Here is a 26,155-nt window from a genome sequence, read left to right on the forward strand (position 1 = left end):
CAAAGGGAGGTTTCTGTAAGGCCGTGAAGACCAGATTAAGGTCCCAGGGATCCAAAGGCCGCCGGTAAGGTGGAATGATGTGAGATGCGCCCTGCATGAAGGTGCGCACCTGGGCCAGTCGGGCGAGACGCCGCTGGAACAACACTGACAGCGCCGAGACCTGTCCCTTAAGGGAATTGAGGGATAGTCCTAGCTGCAGACCGGACTGTAGAAAGGACAGGATGGTCGGTAAGGAAAAAGGCCACGGGGCATGCCCGGAAGAACGACACCAGGACAGGAAAATTCTCCAAGTCCTGTGGTAAATCTTGGCCGAGGAAGACTTCCGAGCCTGAGTCATAGTGGAGATGACTTCGGGAGGAATGCCGGAAGCCGTCAGGATCCAGGACTCAAGAGCCACGCCGTCAATCTGAGAGCCGCAGAATTCTGGCGGGAAAACGGACCTTGTGAGAGAAGGTCTGGGCGGTCCGGGAGATGCCACGGCACCTCTACGGACAGACGGAGCAGGTCTGGGTACCAAGCTCGCCTGGGCCAGTCTGGAGCAATGAGTATGACCCGACGGCCCTCCATTCTGATCTTGCGCAGGACTCTGGGCAAGAGAGCTAGAGGGGGAAACACGTAAGACAGACGGAACTGGGACCAATCCTGAACCAGCGCGTCCGCTGCAAAGGCCTGAGGATCGTGGGAGCGAGCCACGTAAACCGGGACCTTGTTGTTGTGCCGGGATGCCATTAGATCCACTTCCGGAGTCCCCCACTTGCGGCAGATCGAACGGAACACTGCCGGATGCAGAGCCCACTCGCCGCTGTCCACTGTTTGACGGCTGAGATAATCTGCCTCCCAGTTTTCTACGCCTGGGATGTGGACTGCGGATATGGTGGACTTGGAGTCCTCCGTCCACTGAAGGATGCGTTGAACCTCCAACATTGCCAGGCGGCTGCGAGTCCCGCCCTGGTGATTGATGTAGGCAACTGCTGTCGCGTTGTCTGACTGGACTCGAATGTGCTTGCCCGCCAACAGGTGGTGAAAGGCTACGAGAGCTAGAAGCACAGCTCTGATCTCCAGCACATTGATCGAGAGGGCTGATTCGGACGGAGTCCAAGTGCCCTGTGCTCGGTGGTGGAGAAATACTGCTCCCCAGCCGGATAGACTGGCATCTGTGGTGAGAATCACCCAGGACGGGATCAGGAAGGAGCATCCCTGAGACAGAGAGAGGGGCCGAAGCCACCACTGAAGCGAGCTCTTGGTCTGTGGCGACAGAGCCACCAACTTGTGCAAGGAAGAAGTCCGCTTGTCCCAACAGCGGAGAATGTCCAGCTGCAGAGGGCGCAGATGGAACTGGGCAAAGGGAACCGCTTCCATTGACGCCACCATCTGACCCAGCACCTGCATGAGGTGCCTGATAGAATGACGGCGGGGCCTCAACAGAGAGCGCACCGCCAGCTGGAGGGACTGCTGTTTGACTAAGGGCAGCTTCACAAGTGCCGGCAGAGTCTCGAATTGCATCCCTAGGTACGTAAGTTTTTGGGTCGGGGTCAGAGTGGACTTGGGCAGATTGACAAGCCACCCGAATTGAACAAGAGTGGCGAGAGTGAGCGAGACACTCCGCTGACAGTCTGCACTGGATGAAGCCTTGACAAGAAGGTCGTCCAGGTAAGGAATCACTGCCAACCCCTGGAGGTGCAGAACCGCAACCACTGCTGCCATGACCTTGGTAAAAACTCGAGGGGCCGTGGCTAACCCGAAGGGGAGAGCCACGAATTGGAAATGTTCCTCTCCGATTGCAAAACGTAGCCAACGCTGGTGTGAAACTGCAATTGGCACATGCAGATTGGCATCTCTGATGTCGATGGATGCCAGGAAATCTCCTTGGGTCATTGAGGCAATGACCGATCGCAGAGACTCCATGCGAAAATGCCGCACCTGAACATGCTTGTTGAGAAGCTTGAGATCCAGGATGGGCCGGAAGGAACAGTCCTTTTTGGGGACTAGGAAGAGATTTGAGTAAAAACCTCTGAACCGTTCCCTGGCGGGAACCGGTACAATTACTCCGTTGGCCTGTAAGGATGCCACGGCCTGAGAGAAGGCGGCGGCCTTGGAGCAGGGGGGAGTTGACAGAAAAAATCTGTTTGGCGGGCTGGAAGAGAACTTTATCCTGTAGCCGTGGGAGATGATATCCCGCACCCACTGATCGGAGACGTGTTGAAACCACACGTCGCCAAAGTGGGAGAGCCTGCCACCGACCAAGGACGTTGCTGGCTCGGCCAGATAGTCAAGAGGAGGCTGCCTTGGTGGCAGCGGCTCCTGCGGACCTTTGTGGCGGCAGCGGCTTCTTGCGCCAGGTGGGCTTCTGGTCCTTGGCTGAGTTAGTGGACGAGGCCGAGGGCTTAGAGGCCGCCCAGTTAGAGGAACGAAAGGAACGAAACCTGGACTGGTTCCTGCCCTGGACAGGTTTCCTGGGTTTAGTCTGTGGCAAGGAAGTACTCTTCCCGCCAGTAGCCTCCTTAATAATTTCATCCAGTTGTTCACCGAACAGCCTGGACCCGGCAAATGGGAGCCCAGCAAGGTACTTCTTTGAAGAAGCATCTGCCTTCCACTCTCGCAGCCACAAAATCCTGCGGATAGCGAGGGAATTAGCGGAGGCCACCGCAGTGCGGTGAGAAGCCTCCAGCATGGCAGACATGGCGTAGGCTGAAAAGGCTGAAGCCTGGGAAGTTAGGGCAACCAATTCAGGCATAGAGTCCCTAGTGAGGGAATGCATCTCCTCTAGGGAAGCAGAGATGGCTTTGAGAGCCCACACTGCTGCAAAGGATGGGGAGAACGAGGCCCCTGTCGCCTCATAGACAGACTTGGCCAGGAGGTCAACCTGGCGGTCAGTGGGATCCTTAAGGGAGGTGCCATCAGCTACAGATACAACTGTCCGGGCTGAGAGTCTAGACACCGGAGGGTCTACTTTTGGTGAGAGAGCCCACTCCTTGACCACCTCTGGTGGAAAAGGAAAACTGTCATCAGAACCACGCTTTGGGAAGCGTTTGTCAGGACAGGCTCTGGGCTTGGACACAGTGGCTTGAAAACTGGAGTGGTTAAAGAACACACTCCTTGTTCTCTTAGGCAAGGTAAACTGGTGCTTTTCTGCCAGAGAGGGTTGCTCCTCTGATACTGGCGGATTGAGGTCCAGTACAGAATTAATGGACGCAATCAAATCACTAACATCCGCATCACCCTCGGTCAGATCAATGGGGCACATGGAGGTAGCGTCCGAGCCCCCAGTAAAGACATCCTCCTCGTCCTGCGAGTCGGCTCGTGAATCGGAGCCGCGGGACGAGGAAGGAGAGGGGACCCTGCGTCTCCTTTTAGGAGGACGGGGTTTGGGAGCAGATTAAGAATCCTCTGTGAGCTCTGCAGAGCGAGCCGGAGCAGCAGAGGCGCCCTGAGAAGGGGGCTGATGCATGCTCAGCAAAGTCCGGGACAGCTGTCCCATGGAGTCGGCAAAGGACTGGGAGATAGCCTTAGAAAACGATTCTACCCAAGCCGGGGGTTCAGCCACCGGGGCCGGAGCAGCCGGAGGGACCACTGGGGAGACTCCAGGCTGAGGCACCACCATGTTAGAGCAGGCATCACAATGTGGATATGTGCTCGGTTCAGGCAGTACGAGCTTACATGCAGTGCATATTGAGTACAGCCTTGCTCATAGTGTGAGACATGCTGCTGAGGTGGAGGCTCTGCAGTAAAGAACACACTCCTTCAGAATGACCCCCAGAGAGTGTATAAGGAAGTCCACAACCAGAGGTTGTGGCTTACCAGACCGTTTTGTGTGCCCTCCGGATTCCACAGCTCGGACCCCCAGACAGGTTGCAGAGATGCAGCAGCCAGCGCCGATCAGTGTGAGAACGCTGTTAAAATGGCGCCGGAGGGAGGAGGGGGGGCGGGGCCTAGTCCAAGAGCGGGAACCGGAGGGCCAAGGAGACATCCAGGGGAGGGAAACATCTCCTCAGATAGGAGTGTCCTCCCCTGAGCTGAACGGCCGGTGGGCGGCGCCGCACTGTCCCTCTGCATGACTGACATGCAGGGGCAGTGAAAACGAAAGTAGGCCGCAGCCGAAGCCGGGGCCTAAATTTTTCCATGCGGCCGACGAGCAGGCACCCTCGGCGCGGTTCTCAGGTGAAAACCAGAGAACCGGCCGGAAATCACAGCAAAGTTAAATAACACACTCTCCCCACAATAAATGTACAAGGGACCCCTCAAAAACGTCTCAATACTTAGCTTATGAGACGCAGGGCCAGGTCCCTGAGGGATGAGTGCTCCGTCTGGCAGGGTCCTGAAAGGGCTGCGGATGGAGACCGGTCTCCTGCAAAGCAGTGAGAACCGTGCTGGCTCCCACTTCAAGCCAGAGCCTGAGGGATGGTGAAGGAGCGCGGCATGAAAGGCTCCAGCCTTGAAATCAACCTTAACAACACCGCTGACACAGTGGGGTGAGAAGGGACATGCCGGGAGTCCAGCTTGGACCCGCTTTTCTTCCAACTCTTTAAAATCAGAAATCATATGAGAATGCATGTGTGAATGTGTGCCTCCTGAACACAAAGCATTGAACTGGCTAGATTTGGTTATCCAGGGGGTGTATATGCTCGGAGGGAGGAGCTACACTTTTTAGTGTAGTACTTTGTGTGTCCTCCGGAGGCAGAAGCTATACACCCATGGTCTGGGTCTCCCATAAGGAACGATGAAGAAAAGTGCATAGTGCAGGACTCAACATGACGCAACATAGTATTTAAGGTGCCAAAGTATACACCAGATTATATACACAGACATTATTAAGCGGGAATAACATAGTTCCCATGAACATAGAACACAAGTGTAGAGTCATCAAATACACTCATCCATAACAACCAAGTGGACTACTGGCACCGGTGATGGAGTGGAAGGTAAGGTGAGCATAATATGTGCGTGTGTGCTTGTGTTTTTGTGTGTTTGAGTGTGTTTGTGCGTGTGCGTGTGTGTGTGCGTGTGTGTGTATGTGAGGAATGACACAATAGGGGACCAGGATGGGACATTTAACAAGTTGTGGAATGAATTGTCTGCATTGCAATGATTTCCTATGGGAAATCTTGCTTTGCTGAACGAGTAACTTGGTTAACAAGCACATTCCCAGAACGGATTGTTCTCGTAAGGCTGCTTTCACACATCCGGTTTTTGCTGTGCGGCACAATCCGGCTCTTTGCAGAAAAAACGCAACTGTTTTATTTTGCCGCCGGTTGCGTTTTTTCCGCATAGGCTTTCATTAGTGCCGGATTGTGTCGCATGGCCTTGCGTTCGGTCCGGTTTTTGCTGGATGCAGCATATTTAGCCCATGCGGCGGCCGGATGGAACGTTGCCTGACACGTTTTTTTGTCCGGCAAAAAAAAAAAAAAACGCATCGCGCCGCATTTTCCAATGCATGCCTATGGATGCCGGATGCGCCGCAATGAGGCAAAAAATGCATACGGTCGCCGCATATGTTTTTTTGCACTGCGCATGCTCAGTAGGGTGCCGCAACCGGCAAAAAAACGGATGGGCCGCATGTAAAAACTTATGCAAAGGATGCGTTTTTTTCGCCGCATCTGTTGCATAGGTTTTAGAGCCGGATTTAGCCGCACTGCTAAAACCGGATGTGTGAAAGCAGACTTAACCAAGGTTCCACTGTATATGGTAAAACTTATGGTTTCATTTAAAGGTACAGCTCGTTCCGCAAAAAATGAGCCCTCACATGACCATATTGACGGAAAAATAAAAAAGTTACGTCTCTCAGAAGCGAAAAAAAAAACCTGAAAGCGAAAAATCGGCCAATCGTGAAGGGGTTAAAGTCAGGTGTATATATACACACACACACACAGTGCTTCGATCATTTCACTTTTCTGAAATAATTCACATATATATACTATTAAAAACCTGGTAAGTCTGTTGAGACCAAAAGAGAATTGTTCATTAAGGGGCTCCAAGTCTGACAGATAGAAAGAAAGAGAGGAACAGGCGGGAAAGAGAATGAGAAAGAGAGAATAAATAAAAATGAGAGAATGAGAGCGAGAATGAGACAGAGCAAATGAATAAGAAATAACGAATAAGGGAATAAATGAGAAAGAAGGAGAAAATGATTACGAAAGAGAGAGAAAATGAGAGAAAATCAGAATGAGAAAGAATAAATGAGAAAGAGAATAAATAAAAATGAGAGCGAATAAGAACGAGAATGAGACAGAGCGAATGAATAAGAAATAATGAATAAGGGAATAAATGAGAAAGAAGGAGAAAATGATTACGAAAGAGAGAGAAAATGAGAGAAAATCAGAATGAGAAAGAATAAATGAGAAAGAGAATAAATAAAAATGAGAGCGAATAAGAACGAGAATGAGACAGAGCGAATGAATAAGAAATAATGAATAAGGGAATAAATGAGAAAGAAGGAGAAAATGATTACGAAAGAGAGAGTAAATGAGAATGAGAAAGAATAAATGAGAAAGAGAATAAATAAAAATGAGAGCGAATAAGAACGAGAATGAGACAGAGCGAATGAATAAGAAATAACGAATAAGGGAATAAATGAGAAAGAAAGAGAAAATGATCAACAGAGAGAGAAAAGGAGAGAAAATCAGAATGAGAAAGAGAATAAATGAAAATGAGAATAAATGAAAAAGAGAATAAATGAGAAAGAGAAAAGGAAAATGAGAGAATGAGAATGAAAATGAGAGAGAATAAGCCTTATTCACAGTTTATATACTTGTGTTCTGTCAGGAGAGAAAGTATTACTATGTGCTCTGTTTTCTAAGATGTAACCTCCCACATGGCTTACCGAAAACTGTGAATGCCCTGAAGCTCTTGCTGCAGAACCTCTTGAGTTGTTGCTATCAAGTCCAGAGCCCCCACATATTCGGAGGTGGATAGCAGCAGCTGGACTGTGGGCTGAGTCTGGTGCACGGTCGCCATTAGTTTCAGTTTGTTGTACACTTTAATGCAGTTATTTCTCGTCAGGGCCTGGCGCAGGATGCGGAGGGACCCCTCACACATGACTCGGTCTATCTGCGATATCTTGCCCCGCAGCATCATCACAGCCTGGGAGGTTTTCCTGAGGTAGTCCTGCAGCTCGTGCTGGGAGGTCATAGCGTGGAAAAAGGCTTCAGAGCGTAAGGAAATCTGATGGGCGATGTTCACCTCCACAATGTCCAAATAGTGACTCAGCTGGAAGAAGAGAGAAACGTTCACACGGTGACGAGAACACCTCTACAATAATACGGGCGGCTGACAGCGAACTCACGCACACATATCCATGTGTATCACTATAGGAACATCTGTGCTGGACACAGTTTTGCTTTTGAAGACATACACAAAAAGAGCAAGAAAACTGTTGTTTGGTAGAACCTACAGAGTGTCATCATTTGTCCTCAGGAGTGCACCACTCCCCTTCTTGCTTGACTGACAGTTCAGACCAGCAGTGTCAGTGCGCCTTTAGCCCAAACTGTATCATTTCTGATGCTGCAAGCATCGGAGGAGCGCAGGGTACAGAGCTCTTAAAAGCTCTATTCAAAGAGCTTGTAAGCGCTGCACTCCTTGCCTAAGAGACTGGACATTGGTGAACTGGGCAACAAGCAGTAAACTGGCAAATTAAAAATATCTCTGTTCTTAAGGATGGAGGGGATATTTAATAACAAGTAAGTCGCAATTTTGCTTCTTTTAGGGCGGCACGGTGGCTCAGTGGTTAGCAGTGCAGTCTTGCAGCGCTGGGGTCCAGGGTTCAATTCCCACCAAGGACGACATCTGCAAGGATTTGTATGTTCTACCCGTGTTTGCGTGGGTTTCCTCCGGTTTCCTCCCACACTCCAAAGACATACTGATAGGGAATATAGATTGTGAGCCCCAATGGGGACAGTGTTGCCAATGTATGTAAAGCGCAGTGGAATCAATAGCGCTATATAAATAAATAAATATTAAAATATTATTATTGTATATATATTATTATTCTTTTTACAAGCAATTTGCAATATTACAAATTTAATATGACAATAGCTCTCTAAAGGAAGTCTGTCATCAGGTTTTGCTGCAAGAGCAACATCAAGTAAGGGCTGAAACAGTAATTCTATTACTGGGTCACTTACTGGGCTTCTTGCTGTTTTGATAAAATACTTATCTGCGGCAGTTCAGCTAGGTGATGAGTTTTTGATATGTAGTCTTTTATATTCACAAGCCCTGACTATCCCTGCCCCCACCATGGATTGACAGCTTTCTGCCTGCACTGTGCATAGGCAGACAGTTGAGAAGACTAGTGGTACAAACACCATAAAACTACAGCAAGGAGCCCAGTAAATATCCAGGCTGCGGATCAGTGTCTCAGTCTCTATTGGATGTTGACCTCATATTGTTTTTATGTGGCAACAGATTTCCTCTAATGGGAGTCTAATCTGTCAGCAGGTTTTTGCTACCTCATCTGAGAGCAGCGGAACAGCAGTGATCAGCACGTTATCCCCTATCCTGTGTATAAGGGATAACTTTCGATTATGGGAAAACCCCTTTAAAGGGAATCTGTCAGCAGGTTATTGCTAACACATCTGAGAGCAGCGTGATATAGACACAGAGACTCTGAATCCAACGGTGTATCACTTCTATTACTGGCTGCAGCCGTTGTGACACAATCTGAATTTTTAGTTTTAGTCATGTACCTGAGTCCAGGGAGCTGCCCTCACCCACACCAGGCTCTGTATATAGATTGTACATTGCCAGTGAGGTATCGGGCTGCCATTCACATGCCAGCTAGACCTAGCAATGATAATCACCAAGTGATAAAGCCTTTAGCTTATGTAAACAGCACACAGCCTGCTAAAAGGCATAGTTGCTATTTGGTTTTTTTTTAACCCCTACAGCATGCTGACCTCAGATTACATAGCAAAAACCTGCTGACAAATTCCCTTTAAAAAGAATTAAAAAAAAAAAGATAAGTAAATTGCTGAGCACAGAAATAGAAAGCACAACAATTCTACCTTTTCCTGCAGCAGTTTAGCCGATGCTGCATCTCTGCTTCCATTGCCGCTTGCACTGCTGAAATGGGACCATGGTAAAACCGCATTGAACGTTAAGGAATCATCCAAAGCAAAGTCTGGTTTCATGAAGATCTGGAAAGTAATAAAAGAAGAAATATTTTTTCAAGTGATTCAGACTTGGTTTTTAATTTGCAGCCAAATCCCACTTTAACCCATATTATTGCTAAAAGTAGAATAGCAAAGGGAAGGATCTTCTCCACTACCGGCTACATTCTCCGGCAGCTTCTGCCGATCTGACCGCACCATTTACTGTACGGACGAAGGCGAGTATAAAGCTATAACATGGGTGGCAGAACAGGACGGAGATCAGACGAGATGGCAGGTAATACACTGAATTTGCATGGTTTGTTTTTTATTGTCAGGTTACTTTGACCACTGCATAACCTCAATCATGTTTGCAATGGAGGGGGAGGGTTATATGGGTGACCTGCAGCAATCACAAATAACTTGCAAATTCTTGTGAATATGAAGACATTCCCAATATACCGTTTTTTTCGCTTTAAAAGACGCACTTTTGCTCCCAAAAATTTGGGAGGAAAATGGGGGGTGCGTCTTATAAAGCGGTACCTGGGGGGGGTCCTGTCTGAGGCGATCGGGCGGCCGGGTGCCTGTGGCTGCATGCAAGTGGCCGGGTACCTGTGCTTGCGTGCGGTGGCAGCCGGGTACCCGTGGCTGTGTGCGGGCGGCAGCCGGGTGCTGTGTGGGGTCGGCAGCCGGGTACCCATGGCTGTGTGCGGGCGGCAGCCGGGTGCTGTGTGCGAGCGGCAGTCGGGTGCCCGTGCGGGCGGCAGCCGGCTGCCGCCCTCACACAGCACCCAGCTGCCGACCCGCACACATCCATGGGTACCCGGCTGCCACCGCACGCAAGCACAGGTACCCGGCGGCTTGTACGCAGGGTGGGCGGGCAGCCTGCTGGCTGCCACTCTGTGCATGCGGGGCGGGCGGCTGTGCAGCATGTTACCAGTTGTCCGCGGTCCCACTTTCAAATGATGGCGCCGGTGGAGCTCTTGGATGAGAGCTCCATCTGCGCACGCGCTGCTCCGGGAGTCAGCGCGTGCGCAGATGGAGCCCTTGGATGAGAGCTCCATCTGCGCATACGTCGCTCCGGGCGCCATTACTTTAATCGGGACCGCGGACACACTGGGAAAACACCGCATCCGTCTGCTCCACCACTGAGCAGTCCCTGCCGCTGCCACCACTGAGCAGTCCCCGCCGCTGCCACCACTGAGCAGTCCCCGCCGCTGCCACCACTGAGCAGTCGCCGCCGCTGCCACCACTGAGCAGTCGCCGCCGCTCCCACCACTGAGCAGTCGCCGCCGCTCCCACCACTGAGCAGTCGCTGCCGCCGCTGCCACCACTGAACCGGGACCGCGGACACTCACTGCACCGGCCTGCTGCACGGCTCACCCGCCATGGCTGCTGCCGCCACCACGGACCCCACGGCTTCTGCCACCGCGGACGCCACCGCGCCTGCAACCACGGACGCCACGGCACCTGCAACCACGGACGCCGCTGCCACTGACCCGCCGCGCCGGCCAGCACAACCTGTGCCTCCTGTGACCCCGCTTCACCACCACTGCTGCCCCCCTCCGGTAAGAGAACACCGGAGTATAAGACGGACCCCATTTTTCTTTTTTTAACCTTTTTTTATGTCTAAGTTTGGGTGCGTCTTATATTCCGGTGCGTCTTATAAAGCGAAAAATACGGTACTTGTCCTAACATGGAATGATGGAACTATCCCTTTATGGAGGAGTCCAGCAACGGTGTAATACAATATATCACAGACCCAATACTTCGTTTTTTCCTAAATTCTACTAGTTTTACCATAGTTTGAGTTAGTAGCCGATTTAAAAAGAAAATTTACCTATACATATACTAAAAAGGAAGCTGTCAGCGCCAAACAAACAGACGCAGTATTGTAAATGCAATTTTAGGTGCCATTAGAGAAATTTGGTAAATAGCAGAACAGACAATGGTCAAAGGGTTTCCCATAAGATAGGGAATAAGTTGCTGATCGCTGGGATCTCCGGCACTCCCAAGAAAAGGGCTGTGTAGAGTCAGCCTTGAAAAGAGCGGAGGTGACCATTGTAAATGAGACTGTCGGAGAAAGCCAAGTGCTGGACTTTGCATTCTCCAGCAGTCCTATAGACAGTGAATGGAGTGGAGGTTGATGGCAGGCTGTACAGAGATCTAGTCCGGAATTCTGGAGCCCATTCTCAGGACCGCAGGAGATCCCAGAAGTCAGGACACCAGCGATCTGCACTGCACGTTATCCCCTATCCTGTGTATAGGAGATAACTTTCGATTATGGGAATACCCCTTTAAAGGGAATCTGTCAGCAAGTTTTTGCTACCTCATCTGAGAGCAGCGTGATGTAGGCAAAGAGACTCTGAATCCAACCAGGGCTGTGGAGTCGGAGTCGGAGCTCATTTTGGTGAAGTCGGAGTCGGTATAAAATGCACCAACTCAGACTCCTAAAATATATAATAAATTGGGGACAGTAGTGCAATGCAGAATGTGCTGAATATTTTACTAAATAATAACATTTAGTATAATGCTTATATTTAAGTGAAAAATGTATTGTAGTACAATGTGAACATCAGACATTTAATAATTTTTATGATACAATAATCAAGATATTTAGATAGAACATAAAATATATTTATTGGAATACAACTTTAGAACACAAAAAACTAATAAATTGTAAATATGTAATACAATATGTTTTTATATATATATATATATATATATATATATATATATATATATATATATATATATATATATATATATATATATATATATATATATATATATATATATATATATATATTACAGTGCCTACAAGTAGTATTCAACCCCCTGCAGATTTAGCAGGTTTGATAAGATGCAAATAAGTTAGAGCCTGCAAACTTCAAACAAGAGCAGGATTTATTAACAGATGCATAAATCTTACAAACCAACAAGTTATGTTGCTCAGTTAAATTTTAATAAATTTTCAATATAAAAGTGTGGGGCAATTATTATTCAACCCCTAGGTTTAATATTTTGTGGAATAACCCTTGTTTGCAATTACAGCTAATAATCGTCTTTTATAAGACCTGATCAGGCCGGCACAGGTCTCTGGAGTTATCTTGGCCCACTCCTCCATGCAGATCTTCTCCAAGTTATCTAGGTTCTTTGGGTGTCTCATGTGGACTTTAATCTTGAGCTCCTTCCACAAGTTTTCAATTGGGTTAAGGTCAGGAGACTGACTAGGCCACTGCAACACCTTGATTTTTTTCCTTCTTGAACCAGGCCTTGGTTTTCTTGGCTGTGTGCTTTGGGTCGTTGTCTTGTTGGAAGATGAAATAATGACCCATCTTAAGATCCTTGATGGAGGAGCGGAGGTTCTTGGCCAAAATCTCCAGGTAGGCCGTGCTATCCATCTTCCCATGGATGCGGACCAGATGGCCAGGCCCCTTGGCTGAGAAACAGCCCCACAGCATGATGCTACCACCACCATGCTTGACTGTAGGGATGGTATTCTTGGGGTCATATGCAGTGCCATCCAGTCTTCAAACGTCACGTGTGTGGTTGGCACCAAAGATCTCGATCTTGGTCTCATCAGACCAGAGAACCTTGAACCAGTCTGTCTGAGTCCTCCAAGTGATCATGAGCAAACTGTAGACGAGCCTTGACATGACGCTTTGAAAGTAAAGGTACCTTACGGGCTCGTCTGGAACAGAGACCATTGCGGTGGAGTACGTTACTTATGGTATTGACTGAAACCAATGTCCCCACTGCCATGAGATCTTCCCGGAGCTCCTTCCTTGTTGTCCTTGGGTTAGCCTTGACTCTTCGGACAAGCCTGGCCTCGGCACAGGTGGAAACTTTCAAAGGCTGTCCAGGCCGTGGAAGGCTAACAGTAGTTCCATAAGCCTTCCACTTCCGGATGATGCTCCCAACAGTGGAGACAGGTAGGCCCAACTCCTTGGAAAGGGTTTTGTACCCCTTGCCAGCCTTGTGACCCTCCACGATCTTGTCTCTGATGGCCTTGGAATGCTCCTTTGTCTTTCCCATGTTGACCATGTACGAGTTCTGTTCACAAGTTTGGGGAGGGTCTTAATTAGTCAGAAAAGGCTGGAAAAAGAGAGAATTAATCCAAACATGTGAAGCTCATTGTTCTTTGTACCTGAAATACTTCTTAATACTTTAGGGGAACCAAACAGAATTCTGGTGGTTTGAGGGGTTGAATAATAAATGACCCTCTGAATGAACTTTTCACAATTTAAAAAAAAAAAAATAAAAAAAGAAATAACATTCTTTTTTGCTGCATTGCATTCACACTTCCACGCTGATCTACAGTCCAATTGTCACAATGCCAAGTTAATTCCGAATGTGTAAACCTGCTAAATCTGCAGGGAGTTGAATACTACTTGTAGGCACTGTATATATATATACATACACACACAAGATAAATATGTAATCTACTGTATATTACATATATTACATATTTACAATTTATTACAGTTTGTGTTCTAAAGTTGTATTCCAATAAATATATTTTATGTTCTATCCAAATATCTTGATTATTGTATCATAAAAATTATTAAAATGTCTGATGTTCATATACACATGTTCATGTATTACAATACATTTTTCACCTAACTATAAGCAATATATGTAGGAGTCGGAGTCAGAGTCGGTGCAAGAGAAATTGAGGAGTCGGAGGTTTGGTTTACCGACTCCACAGCCCTGAATCCAACGATGTATCACTTAGATTACTGTGTGCAGCCGTTCTGACACAAAGCTTTTAGATTTAGCAAAGCAGCAGATTTGAGAGAGCTGCCCCTGCCCACACCAGGCTCTCTATAGAGATTGTACATTGACAGTGAGGTGTCAATCACAGGAGGGGGTGTGCCTCTGGAGCTGACCTCTCAGATTTTGTAATGGGTCATAAATCCTTCTGAGAGGTTGAGTCCTGTGACTCATTACAAAATCTGAGAGGTCAGCTCCAGAGACTGCTAGGGCACCATGCCTCTGATCCTACATGGATATTGGGACAATAAAACTCACACCACTAATCAAAGCTAATTAAGGATTCACTTTCCAAGCTCAGTGTTTGTTTATTTAAATGTCTTTTTACTATGCATCGCTCTGCCCTGTTTTGTGTATATATTTGTTTTTCTTCAGATATTTTGTCATACCATCCTGATGAAGAGACCTGAGATGTCTCGAAAGCTTGCTTTATAACATCATATTTTATTTTTAGTTAGCTATTAAAAGGTATCACAACTACAAAATTTTAAAAATGTTAATTTTGTTTCTCTCACTGAGAGCAATCAATCATTTTTCAACTGGCTAACACGGTACCAAAACCTTTTTCTTTTAACTAAAAATGGATAACCTGTGACATGAAAAATAAGCCCAAATGCACACACACCACTTGATTTACCTTAGGTACTTGATCCAGATCTGCCCTTGATTTATTAACTGAGAATACATAAGGAAAAGCAGGAATATCAGAATTGGCAATTTAATATATAAATCAGCAACGAACACAAAGACTGAGATCCCAGCAGATTACCAGCTTGGGGTTTATTGCAGTCAGGTCACTGATTCTTTTGTGATTTTTCAAGTGGAACGCAGTTTGGGTGGAATTTGAAAAATATTCAAACAGCAGAATCCAATTAGACGTCTATATCTTTATTTTATTTTTTTTATGATTGTACTGGGTAGAAATTAACTAGTGGAAAGACGGAAACTAAATCAAGATAAGAACTTAAAAACAGTGTCCAAAAATCAGCATGTTAACCAATTAGCGTTAGTCACATGCATATTTATGTATTTATGTGACATGCCAAGAAGAGAACCCAGAAAACTCAAAAACTTAAGAGAAAACTGGTGCAAATATACATTGGTACAATCGTCACTGTGGTCATACAAAGTGCGATGTGTTGCCAGCTGATCTATGTACATTCCAATTGCAAGATAATAAATGCTCAAAAAGATTTCACAAAATTATCCAAAAAAAAAAGTGTAAAACTTATATAGTGTGTGGCCTCCAGTGATAAGATGGGTGCGCAGCTCTCAGGTATCCACTTCCTGCACGGCGCAGAACTGAACCACTGACTGACTGAACTGGAAACCGAAATCTATGAACTAAAAGCCTCTCAGAATTTCAAAGAAGGTTAAAACCAAAAAGTTGAAAAAAACCCCATAACAAACGTGCAGGTGTTACTCAACGTGAAACCAATACATTTCTGTTGCATGAGTTTAATATATGCACGTAAGCATGTGAGACATGAGATAAAGTGATGTGCAAGAACTATATACGAGGGGCTGCTGATAAGTCTTTGGTTTTGTGATTTTGTTTTTTGTTTCTATGGTAATGAATAGAGCTGAGCGAATCTGTACTGTAAAACTCTAGATCCGCGTGGTTTCAAAGATGCCCAGGTGCCGGACCCGGGCCCAGGATTCCGGGTGCATGATCTGGATTCGAGAATTAAAGGGAAAATAAATAAAACAAGAAATAAGCGAGAGTTTCATACTTACCGAGACTCGGTGTCATGGCGGCACACTGCTTACGGGTCGTGCATTTACTTCCTGTACTGTACATTAGGCTCATCGTATACACACAGCTTTCCCCGCCCTCCGGCCGTCCTCTCATCTATGATTGGTTGCAGGCAGACGCGCCCCCAGCCAGTGACCGTGTCTGCCTGCAGTCATCGCTCATTGCGGCTCAGTCATTGTCTGCACAGCCTGCGGTCGTGCTCTATGGCCGCTAGCTGTGAGATGTAGCAGAGCTGAAGCGACATGGGAGCTCGTGTGGATTATGCCGGACCTACAGGGTGTTGGGGGTTAATAAAGTGGTAAAGGAGGGTGCGTTTTGTACTTTATTCCAAAGAAAGGATTTTTCTCTGTGTCTGTGTTTATTTACTTTCATTTACAGGTTAATGATGCAAGTATCTGATAGACTCCTGTGCCATCACAAACCTGGGGTTTAGTAGCAGCTGTGCGCTGTTATTAACCCCTTTTTACCCCGATTGCCAACGCACCAGGGCACCGGGAAGAGCTGGTAAAGCAGCGGGATTGTCACATCTAATGGATGTGGCAATACGAGCGGCTGCAGGCTGAGACTACCAGCCCCCAGACGGATTTATCTTGGCTGGGGATTAAAATTAGGGGGGACCGCACGCCATTTTTTTTTAATTATTATTTATCTAAAGAAATAATAATAAAAAAAGCTACATGCGGTTTCTCCTAGGCCTGAATCACACTTGCGAGGGCTTCCCGCGAGTCTGACATCGCATCACAGGCACAGCCGCGCACACTTCTGACAGGAGCGTGCATGTGTTTCTAGGTACATGCACGCTCATGTTCAGAGAGCGGCAGGCAGTGTCGGGTGATGTTATGCCAGACTCGCAGGAGCCTGACAGTGCATCACCGGCACAGCAGCACACACTTCTGACAGGAACGTGCATGTGTTTCTGTCTACATGCATGCTCACCATACTGACCCGCAGACACTTGCACTGCTTTACCCGCCCACTGGCCGTCCTGCCGCCTGTGATTGGTTGAAGTCAGCTGACACGCTGACACTCAGGGTGGGGGCGCGTCTAACTGCAACCAATTACACGCACCGGTGGGTGGGCAAAACAATGAATATTGAATTGTCAGCTCCGGAAGGTAAAAGTGTGACCCAGAAGGAGCTTGCCGCCATGACAATGCCTGGGTGAGTACACCGTGCACGCTCCTACCCCCCTATCCCTTCCACCAACGTTTTTAATCTCCGGATTCTGGTCTCCATCGACTTATATGGGCACCGGATTCCGGAGCGGATCAGACTTTTTTTTTTTTAATTGAGCACTGATCCGCCGATCCCGGTTTTTGGCCTGTTCGATCAGCTCTAGTAATGAATGTTACATCACATGAAAGCCTTATGTGTTTAATATATGTTTTCAATATTTTGTGTTTGTTGCTTATGGCAACAGTGTTCTACGCATGCAGGAAAACAAAATGGCAAAATCTAATGAAATATTCACAGCAACTGAGAGCAGAGGAGTGATAAAATTCTTGTTTCTGCAAGGAAAGTGCATGAAGGATATTCATGGTGATATATCGCAGACATTGGGGGATCAGTGCCCTTCATATTCCACAGATAAGAAAAACTGGGTTGCCAAATATAAAACGGGCCACTTCAGCACCAATAATGAGGATCGTCCTGGACGACCGAGAGTGGTTGTTGTTCCGGAGATTGTCGATGCTGTGCACAACCTCATACTGGAGAATCAACAAATTTCAGCTAAAGCAATAGCAGACATCATGGGGATTTCCCGTGAACGTGCTTGTGTCATTATCCATGAACATTTGGACATGAGGAAGCGATCAGCAAAGTGGCTCCCCAAATGTTTGACAACAGATTAGAGAAGCAGCGAGTGAAAACTTCCCAGTCCATTTGTCAGTATTTCCGGACTGATAAGAACTTCCTGGATCGACTGGTCACTATGGATGAGACCTGGATTTATTTGTATGACCCTGAAAACAAGGAGCAGTCAAAAAAGAGTGGAGGCACAGTGGTTCTCCTCGTCCAAAGAAATTCAGGGTACAAACATCAAACACTAAAGCGGGCTTTACACACTGCAATATCGGTCCCGATATCGCTAATGCGGGTACCCGCCCCCATCTGTTGCGCGACACGGGCAAATCGCTGCCCGTGCCGCACAACATCGCCCAGACCCGTCACACATACTTACCTGCCCGGCGACGTCGCTGTGACCGGCGAACCGCCTCTTTTCTAAGGGGGCGGTCCGTGTGGTGTCACAGCGACGTCACTGAGCGGCCCCCCAATAGCAGCAGAGGGGCGGAGCTGAGCGGGACGTAACATCCAGCCCACCTCCTTCCTTCCGCATTGTGGCCGGGAGGCAGGTAAGGAGAGCTTCCTCGTTCCTGCGGTGTCACACGGAGCGATGTGTGCTGCCGCAGGAACGAGGAACAACCTCGTTACTGCTGCAGTAACGATATTTGAGAATGGACCCCCATGTCAACGATGAGCGATTTTGCACGTTTTTGCAACGATGCAAAATCGCTCATCGGTGTCACACGCAACGGCATCACTAATGCGGCCGGATGTGCGTCACCAATTCCGTGACCCCAACGAGTTCGCATAGCGATGTCGTAGCGTGTAAAGCTCCCTTAAGGTGATGGCGTCTGTGTACTGGATAAGGAGGGTGTGCTGCTAGTGGACTACCTTCAAAAGGGTTCCACTATTATCGCAAGGTATTACATTGAACTTTTGGACCAATTGAAGGCAGCTCTGAAGGCCAAACAACTCCTCCGTTAACACTGCACGAGTGAGCGCAGCAAAACTAGCAGAGCTGGGCTTCCATCTTGTTGACCACCCACCTTATTCACCAGATCTAGCTCCCTCCGACTATCATCTGTTTCCAAACCTAAAGAAACACCTCAAGGGTACCAAATTTCACACCATTTCTGATGCCATGGCTGCTACAGATGCTTGGTTTGAGACACAACCAAAATCCTTCTTTTTGCTAGACTTTCAGAACTTGAAATACCGACGTAAGAAGTGTGTTGACATCAGCGGAAAGTATGTGGAATAAATGTAAAGTTTCATTTATCCTATCTAATTTTTTTCTGGGTAAAGCCAACAGCCCCTCGTATGTAACTACATGGACACAGATTTCCAGTAAAATGCACACAATTGCATCAAAGTCCTCCATTATCATGTCATGGTAATCCATAATAATACTCAATATGGTCGAAAAAAAAGTCTAAAATTCTAGCAATTTGGTTTTTGAGAGAACCTGAATCATCCAATTCCTCACCACCTCCTGCTGGCTTCAACTCAAAAATATTTACGGAATCTGTCCTTTCCTCAATTCTCAATCTACGAAAATACTAGTGCATGCCCTCATAATCTCCCGCCTCTGTGACCTCTCTGCTAACACTCTCACACCTCTCCAGTCCATCCCTAACTCTGTTGCCTGCCTGATCCACCATACTCCTCACTACTACCCCACTTCTCCCCTCTGCAAATCCCTCCATTGGCTCCCAATTCTCCATCTTATCCAACACTGACCTACAAAGCTGCCCATATTGTCTCCTCCACATATCTCCAAACTAATCTCCCGATAAACTTCAACAAGTAATCTCCGGTACTCCCAAGATCTACTTCCCTCCTCCTCACTCATTCGCTCCTCATCCACCCGTTTCCAACATTTCTCCCAAGTATCCCCTGCCTTCTGGAACTCACTACCTCAACACATTAGATTATCTACTACACTTGCAACATTCAAACAGAACTTGAAAACTCATTTGTTCAGATATGTCTACAGTCTCTAATGACCCCACCGCCTCACCACCGCCAGAGCTGCCGCCTCACCACCGCCAGAGCTGCCGCCTCACCACCGCCAGAGCTGCCGCCTCACCACCGCCAGAGCTGCCGCCTCACCACCGCCAGAGCTGTCGCCTCACCACCGCCAGAGCTGCCGCCTCACCACCGCCAGAGCTGCCGCCTCACCACCGCCAGAGCTGCCGCCTCACCACCGCCAGAGCTGCCGCCTCACCACCGCCAGAGCTGCCGCCTCACCACCGCCAGAGCTGCCGCCCCACCATCTCCGGAGCTGTCTCCTCACCACCGCCAGAGCTGCTTCCCCACCAACGCCGGAGCTGCCTCCTCACCACCGCCAGAGCTGCTGCCCCACCATCACCGGAGCTGCTGCCCCACCATCACCGGAGCTGCTGCCCCACCAATGCCGGAGCTGCCGCCTCACCACCGCCAGAGCTGCTGCCCCACCATCGCCGGAGCTGCTGCCCCACCAACGCCGGAGCTGCCTCCTCACCAACGCCGGAGCTGCCTCCTCACCAAGGCCGGAGCTGCCTCCTCACCAAGGCCGGAGCTGCCTCCTCACCAAGGCCGGAGCTGCCTCCTCACCAAGGCCGGAGCTGCCTCCTCACCAAGGCCGGAGCTGCTGCCTCACCACCGCCAGAGCTGCCGCCTCACCACCGCCAGAGCTGCCGCCTCACCACCGCCAGAGCTGCCGCCCCACCATCTCCGGAGCTGTCTCCTCACCACCGCCAGAGCTGCTGCCCCACCAACGCCGGAGCTGCCTCCTCACCACCGCCAGAGCTGCTGCCCCACCATCACTGCTGCCCCACCATCACCGGAGCTGCTGCCCCACCAATGCCGGAGCTGCCGCCTCACAACCGCCAGAGCTGCCGCCTCACCACCGCCAGAGCTGCTGCCCCACCATCGCCGGAGCTGCTGCCCCACCAACGCCGGAGCTGCCTCCTCACCAACGCCGGAGCTGCCTCCTCACCAAGGCCGGATCTGCCTCCTCACCAAGGCCGGAGCTGCCTCATCACCAAGGCCGGAGCTGCTGCCTCACCACTGCCATCCTGCTGCCTCAAAACTGCCCCACCTATTGTCTACTCTCCATTATCCTATAGAATGCCAACGCCGGAGCTGCCTCCTCGCCACCGCCAGAGCTGCCGCCCCACCATTACCGGAGCTGCTTCCCCACCATCACCGGAGCTGCTGCCCCACCAATGCCGGAGCTGCCGCCTCACAACCGCCAGAGCTGCTGCCCCACCAACGCCCGAGCTGCCGCCTCACAATCGCCAGAGCTGCCGCCTCACCACCGCCAGAGCTGCTGCCCCAGCAACGCCGGAGCTGCCTCCTCGCCACCCGCCAGAGCTGCCGCCCCACCATCACCGGAGCTGCTGCCCCACCATCACCGGAGCTGCTGCCCCACCACCGCCAGAGCTGCCGTCTCACCACTGCCAGAGCTGCCGCCCCACCATCACCGGAGCTGCTGCCCCACCAACGCCGCAGCTGCCTCCTCACCAACGCCGGAGTTGCCTCCTCACCAAGGTCGGAGCTGCCTCCTCACCAAGGCCGGAGCTGCCTCCTCACCAAGGCCGGAGCTGCTGCCTCACCACTGCCATCCTGCTGCCTCAAAACTGCCCCACCTACTGTCTCCTCTCCATTATCATATAGAATGTAAGCCTGCAGGGACAGGGCCCTCTTCCCTCTGAACAAGTCTGTCTATTGAATTTTATATCTGTATTTTGTATGCAACCCTTTCTCATGTAAAGCTTCATGGAATCAATGGTGCTCTATAAATAATAATAATCATATTATTATTATTATTATTATTAGTATTAATAATAATAATAATAATAATAATAATAATAATCTTCTACCTTTAATGGCCATAAGCTTAATGGATTAAAGGGGTATTCTCATATCCTGTCTCTGCCAGAACTATCAGGATCTACTTCCCGCTGACAAATATCACAGGTAATAACAAATCTATGCAATTAAATGGAAGCAATGAATAAGGCATGATATACAGAACAGACAGCCATTGATAACAAAGTTTCGTGATGGAGGCATACCGTGTGAAAATGCCGTCCTATTATAGTCGTCTTTGGGAGGACATATCGACTTGCACCTTTCATGATTTTTTTCTCTCTGTTGGAAACAAAAAGAAATAAGAAACAAGCAAAATTTTTTACCTTAACAATGGAATTTCCATTTTATCACAGATAGTAGTGATAAATACAAAACCTTCGACCCTCGGCACCCACCTATCTGCTGTCCTCAGTGCCGGCCAGATGTGCTCAGTTGCAGGAGTGTACGCAGGAACCTCACTCATCTTTGTATCTGTTGAATTGTGTTACTCTAATGGCTCATGTTGTCTAACATGTCCCCTCTGAATTGTAAAGTGCTGGAGAATATCTTGGCGCTTTATAAAAATAATAATAATAATATATTATTATTAAAATGTAACTACACAGCTCCGTCAATTATATAGTGGCTGCAGAGGGGTACTGCAGATCCGCCCCTATACAGTTGATGGAGCTATGCTATTCAGCTTTGCAACTGATTAGATCTGGCTGGGCGCAGCACTGGGAACAGATGATCACTGTAGGTGCCTTATGTTGCATCCCTACTGATCTGATATCGATGACCTATCCTAAGTACTGGAAAACCCCTTTCAACACTTTTCATGGACTTTTTGTATCTGTTAAACCCTGAATATCAATGGTATTTTACAGTCTAATATCGGTCCATAGCATTCAGGATTCCCCATATGTAGTGGAAGAAATTCTGTGCAGAGTTCAGGACATGCCGGATATTCGGCAAAGTGACAGAATTGCAAAACTAATCAAAATGCACAAAATATCTCATCACATCCAAGCCCTCTTCAACTCATGCAGACTACAACTCAAAAATATCTCCTGGATCCGTGCTTTCCTTAACCAAGAATCAGCAAAAACATTAGTGCATGCCCCCATCATCTCCCGCCTCGACTACTGCAACCTCCTGCTCTCCGGCCTCCCTTCCAACACTCTTGCACCCCTCCTATCTATCCTAAACTCTTCGTCCCGCTTAATCCACCTCTCCCCTCACTATTCCCCAGCCTCGCCACTCTGCCAATCCTTTCACTGGTTTCCCATCGGCCAACGACTGCAGTTCAAAACATTAACCATGACATACAAAGCCATGCACAACCTGTCTCCTCCTTACATCTGTGACCTGGTCTCCCGGTACCTACCTGCACGCAACCTCAGATCCTCACAAGATTTCGTTCTCTACTCCTCTCCTATCTCCTTTTCCCACAATCGCGTACAAGATTTCTCCCGTGCCTCCCCCATACTCTGGAACGCTCTACCTCAGCATATCAGACTCTCCCCTACCGTGAAAAGCTTCAAGAGGAACCTCAAGACCCATCTCTTTCAATAAGCCTACAACCTACAATAGCCCTCAGTTCAGTAGACCACTGCACAACCAGCTCTGTCCTCACCTATTGTACCATCACGCATTCCCTATAGACTGTGAGCCCTCGCGGGCAGGGTCCTCTCTCCTCCTATACCAGTCTGTTTTGTATTGTTAATGATTGTTGTATGTATACCCTCTTTCACTTGTAAAGAGCCATGGAATAAATGGAGCTATATTAATAAATAATAATAATGATCAATAACATTAACAAAATATAGCTACAATGCAGAAATCCACATGTGTCACTCCAGCTGCTGCAGAACAATATTAGTAGTGGACTGATGTTGCCTCATTACAGCTTCCCTATAGTATTTTTATGGCTGCCATTCAGGGGACTTCTATGCACCGTACAGTTTGTGTTGCCTATAGATTTGGCATTAGGCACTGTCTGGAAATTAATAAAGTTGGTCTCTGATTGTATAAACCCCCTCAGATGCTGGGGTCATTATGCTTCACGGCATCTAAGATGCTTCACAACCTTACGAGGCCAACTGTGAACGAGAAGATACTCAAGGATTGACCGTGCGACATCTGTATTTGTGAAAACCCGTTAATCTTACTAGGCTTGTTTGCTGCATATAAGATGAAAAGTGTTCCTTGTTGATGGGTGGGAGGTAGGATGAGGGTAAGACGTCTATTTCCACAAAGTCCTGTCCCCATGTCTTCGTGAAGAAGTCGGACTCCCGTTTTGCCAGTCGGGGGTCGTTTAATGCTGCCGGGAGGTTCACTTTGGAATGATAAATTGTCCATTTGTGCTGATCGGCGACCACAGACGGCTCATCACACAGACTCTTAGAATCACCTATGTAACATGGAGGAACGACAAAGTGAGTTACATGTCACGTGCCACGGCATATTACACTAAAGCGTAATCAGCAACACACGATTCCATAAGGCAAACTCATTGTACTATAATATAAGATATGGTAAACAATACAGCGTCTATATACCGTATTTTTCGGACTATAAGACGCACCCTGAGGAGGAAAATAGGAAAATAAAATTTTAACCAAAAAATGTGGTCATGACACACTGTTATGGGGTGAGGATCTGCTGCTAACACTGTTATGGGGGTAATGTCCCCAAATTCTCTACTAAGGTACCCCATCCTGGTAACGATCCTCCTGCCTTGTATATGATCTTGCTCATATACCCCCATCCATACTGCTCATAATATACCCCCATCCTGGTATATGGCCTGTATCCTGTGGCACAGAAAAAAATAAACGTTTATACTCACCTTTCCTCACTCCCTGCAGCATCGATCATCTTCCTCTCTGTGTCAGCAGCAGCGCCGCTGGAGTGTGGAGCCGCCACCGTTCCCTGCAGCTTCGCGATGTCTTCCTGTCTGTGCCGATCAGCTGATCTGTGTGGACACTATCGGCGCACACAGCGATGACATCATCGCTGTGCTCATCGCTCTCTACACAGATCAGCTGTGACCGGCACAGACAGGAGGACATCGCAAAGCTGCAGGGGAACAGTGACGGGCGAGTACATTGATTCACTGCACCCCGCGCTGATGATGATGCACGGGGGGCAGTGAATACAACCGCACATGATCACTCCAGGCTGTAGTTGCCAGGGGAGATCATGCGGGCCGGCTGTTAATTATGCGCACACCCCCCACCCATCATCCCGCCCACCTGTCAGCGCTGGCTTCAGCGCTGAGACATGATGGGCGTGCATATGAAATGAGAGGGCCCACGTGGTCACGGCAGGCTGCTACAGCCTGCTCGTGCCCCCAATGATCCGCTCCACCGCAGCACCCTCATTCCCCACAGGCACATTCAGACTATAAGACGCACCCCCCCTTTCCCCCAACATTTGGGGGGGGAAAAAGTGCGTCTTATAGTCCGAAAAATACGGTACTAATTTCTGCAAAAACAAAGAGTATATACAGATACCTAAAACTTTGCAATATATCTCACCAGGCAAGGGTAGCTTCTTCCTCACATACCAGCAGCCTGTAGAGCCACTTTTTCTGCCTACAGGCGCTCAGTAAATGTTCGGTAACCTCCTAAATGAGCAGATGGGTGATTGCACATACCGTATATTGCCGCTCTGAAATTATGTCCAATTTGATCTTCAAACCCAATAGTGCTACTGAGCATCATCATGTGGCTGAGTTTCAACCACCTGCAGCAAGATGCAGAGCATTCAACCACCTTAAATCACTGTCTAGTGAACTAATAAATCTAAGGCAGGGAGGAGGGGGATGAAGCTGCAGTTTTTTCAAGAAGTGAACAGCATAAAGGAGCAAACAAGTATGTCCTCTGAGGGTAAAGGAGCAACAGGATGTGGGAGAAATTGCGGAGGAGGCTTGGTAGGAATTGGAGCAAGAAACTTCAATGAGTCAATCAGACTGTCTCATCTATTTCTATTTCATAGGGTGTATAGAACCCCATAGTCCACAAGTGAATTCAACAAGATTTCAATTGCGGCATGCAAAATGCGAATCGTATCCCCTGGGTGTGGACTAGCGCTCGTCTCAGGCGGTTCTGGAGAAATGTGTTCGATCTCATCAATACAGTCTATGTTTGCCAGTTCCCTGTGTGTGTGTGCCCACGATCAGGGTTCACAGCGTTTTGGAAGCAGTGTGTTTTCGCTGTGTCCAAAACGCTACGTTGTTCAGTACAAGCACAATGGATGGGATTTATAGAAATCTCATGCCCTCTGTGCTTATTTTCACGCAGTGTAAACTGACATGCGGTGCGGCTTCCCGAACTGCAGCATGTCAATTTATTGCTATGGAGCCACAAGCATTCTCAGCAGGGAGAACAGAGAGAAAGATCACAATTGCCCGAACACTGATTGTGGGCACAGGCAGGTGCAATCTCCTGAGAAAAACACTCACAGCCCCGCAGGAGAGGACATGCTGCGTCCAAGACCCTGAGTATGGGCACGGGCAGCTGCGGTCTCCTGCGGAAAACACAGCCCCGAAGGAGAGGACATGCTGCGTCCAAGACCCTGAGTATGGGCATGGGCAGCTGCGGTCTCCTGCAGAGAACACACACGGCCCTACAGGAGAGGACATGCTGTGTCCAAGACGCAGCATGTCTGGATCGTGGGCACATACCTAAATTTTGAGATCTAAGGGTATTAGGAAATAAGACTGAGATCCCGATGCAAGAAAGCCATAAGTTAGAGATTTCCGGAATACTATACCAGGCAGGGAAAAAAATAGCTGCTTATTGGAAAAACCCTAGAACCCCTCAATATAGGTAGTGAATAATAGCATTCGTATGGAATAATATGTATATCACAGGAGAAAAACATCTAGACAATGAGAAGATATATGGGCTCCATGG

The 26,155-nt window shown here is 48.3% G+C and overlaps 1 protein-coding gene across 1 annotated transcript in view; it reads right to left on the reverse strand.

Moving 5' to 3' along the window:
* The window catches only part of VPS54 (VPS54 subunit of GARP complex), a 160,513-nt gene that overhangs the window by 98,788 nt on the left and 35,570 nt on the right, over positions 1-26,155 (reverse strand). The window contains exons 3-7 of the mRNA XM_075339254.1: positions 23,405-23,646; positions 21,458-21,533; positions 14,494-14,531; positions 8,997-9,128; positions 6,818-7,203 (exon numbers count right to left, since the gene is read on the reverse strand). Of these exons, the coding sequence (XP_075195369.1) occupies positions 6,818-7,203; positions 8,997-9,128; positions 14,494-14,531; positions 21,458-21,533; positions 23,405-23,646 (874 nt within the window). The remainder of the gene's footprint in view (positions 1-6,817; positions 7,204-8,996; positions 9,129-14,493; positions 14,532-21,457; positions 21,534-23,404; positions 23,647-26,155) is intronic.

Source organism: Anomaloglossus baeobatrachus, chromosome 3 (assembly GCF_048569485.1).
Source record: "Anomaloglossus baeobatrachus isolate aAnoBae1 chromosome 3, aAnoBae1.hap1, whole genome shotgun sequence".
Classification (NCBI taxonomy): Eukaryota; Metazoa; Chordata; class Amphibia; order Anura; family Aromobatidae; genus Anomaloglossus; species Anomaloglossus baeobatrachus.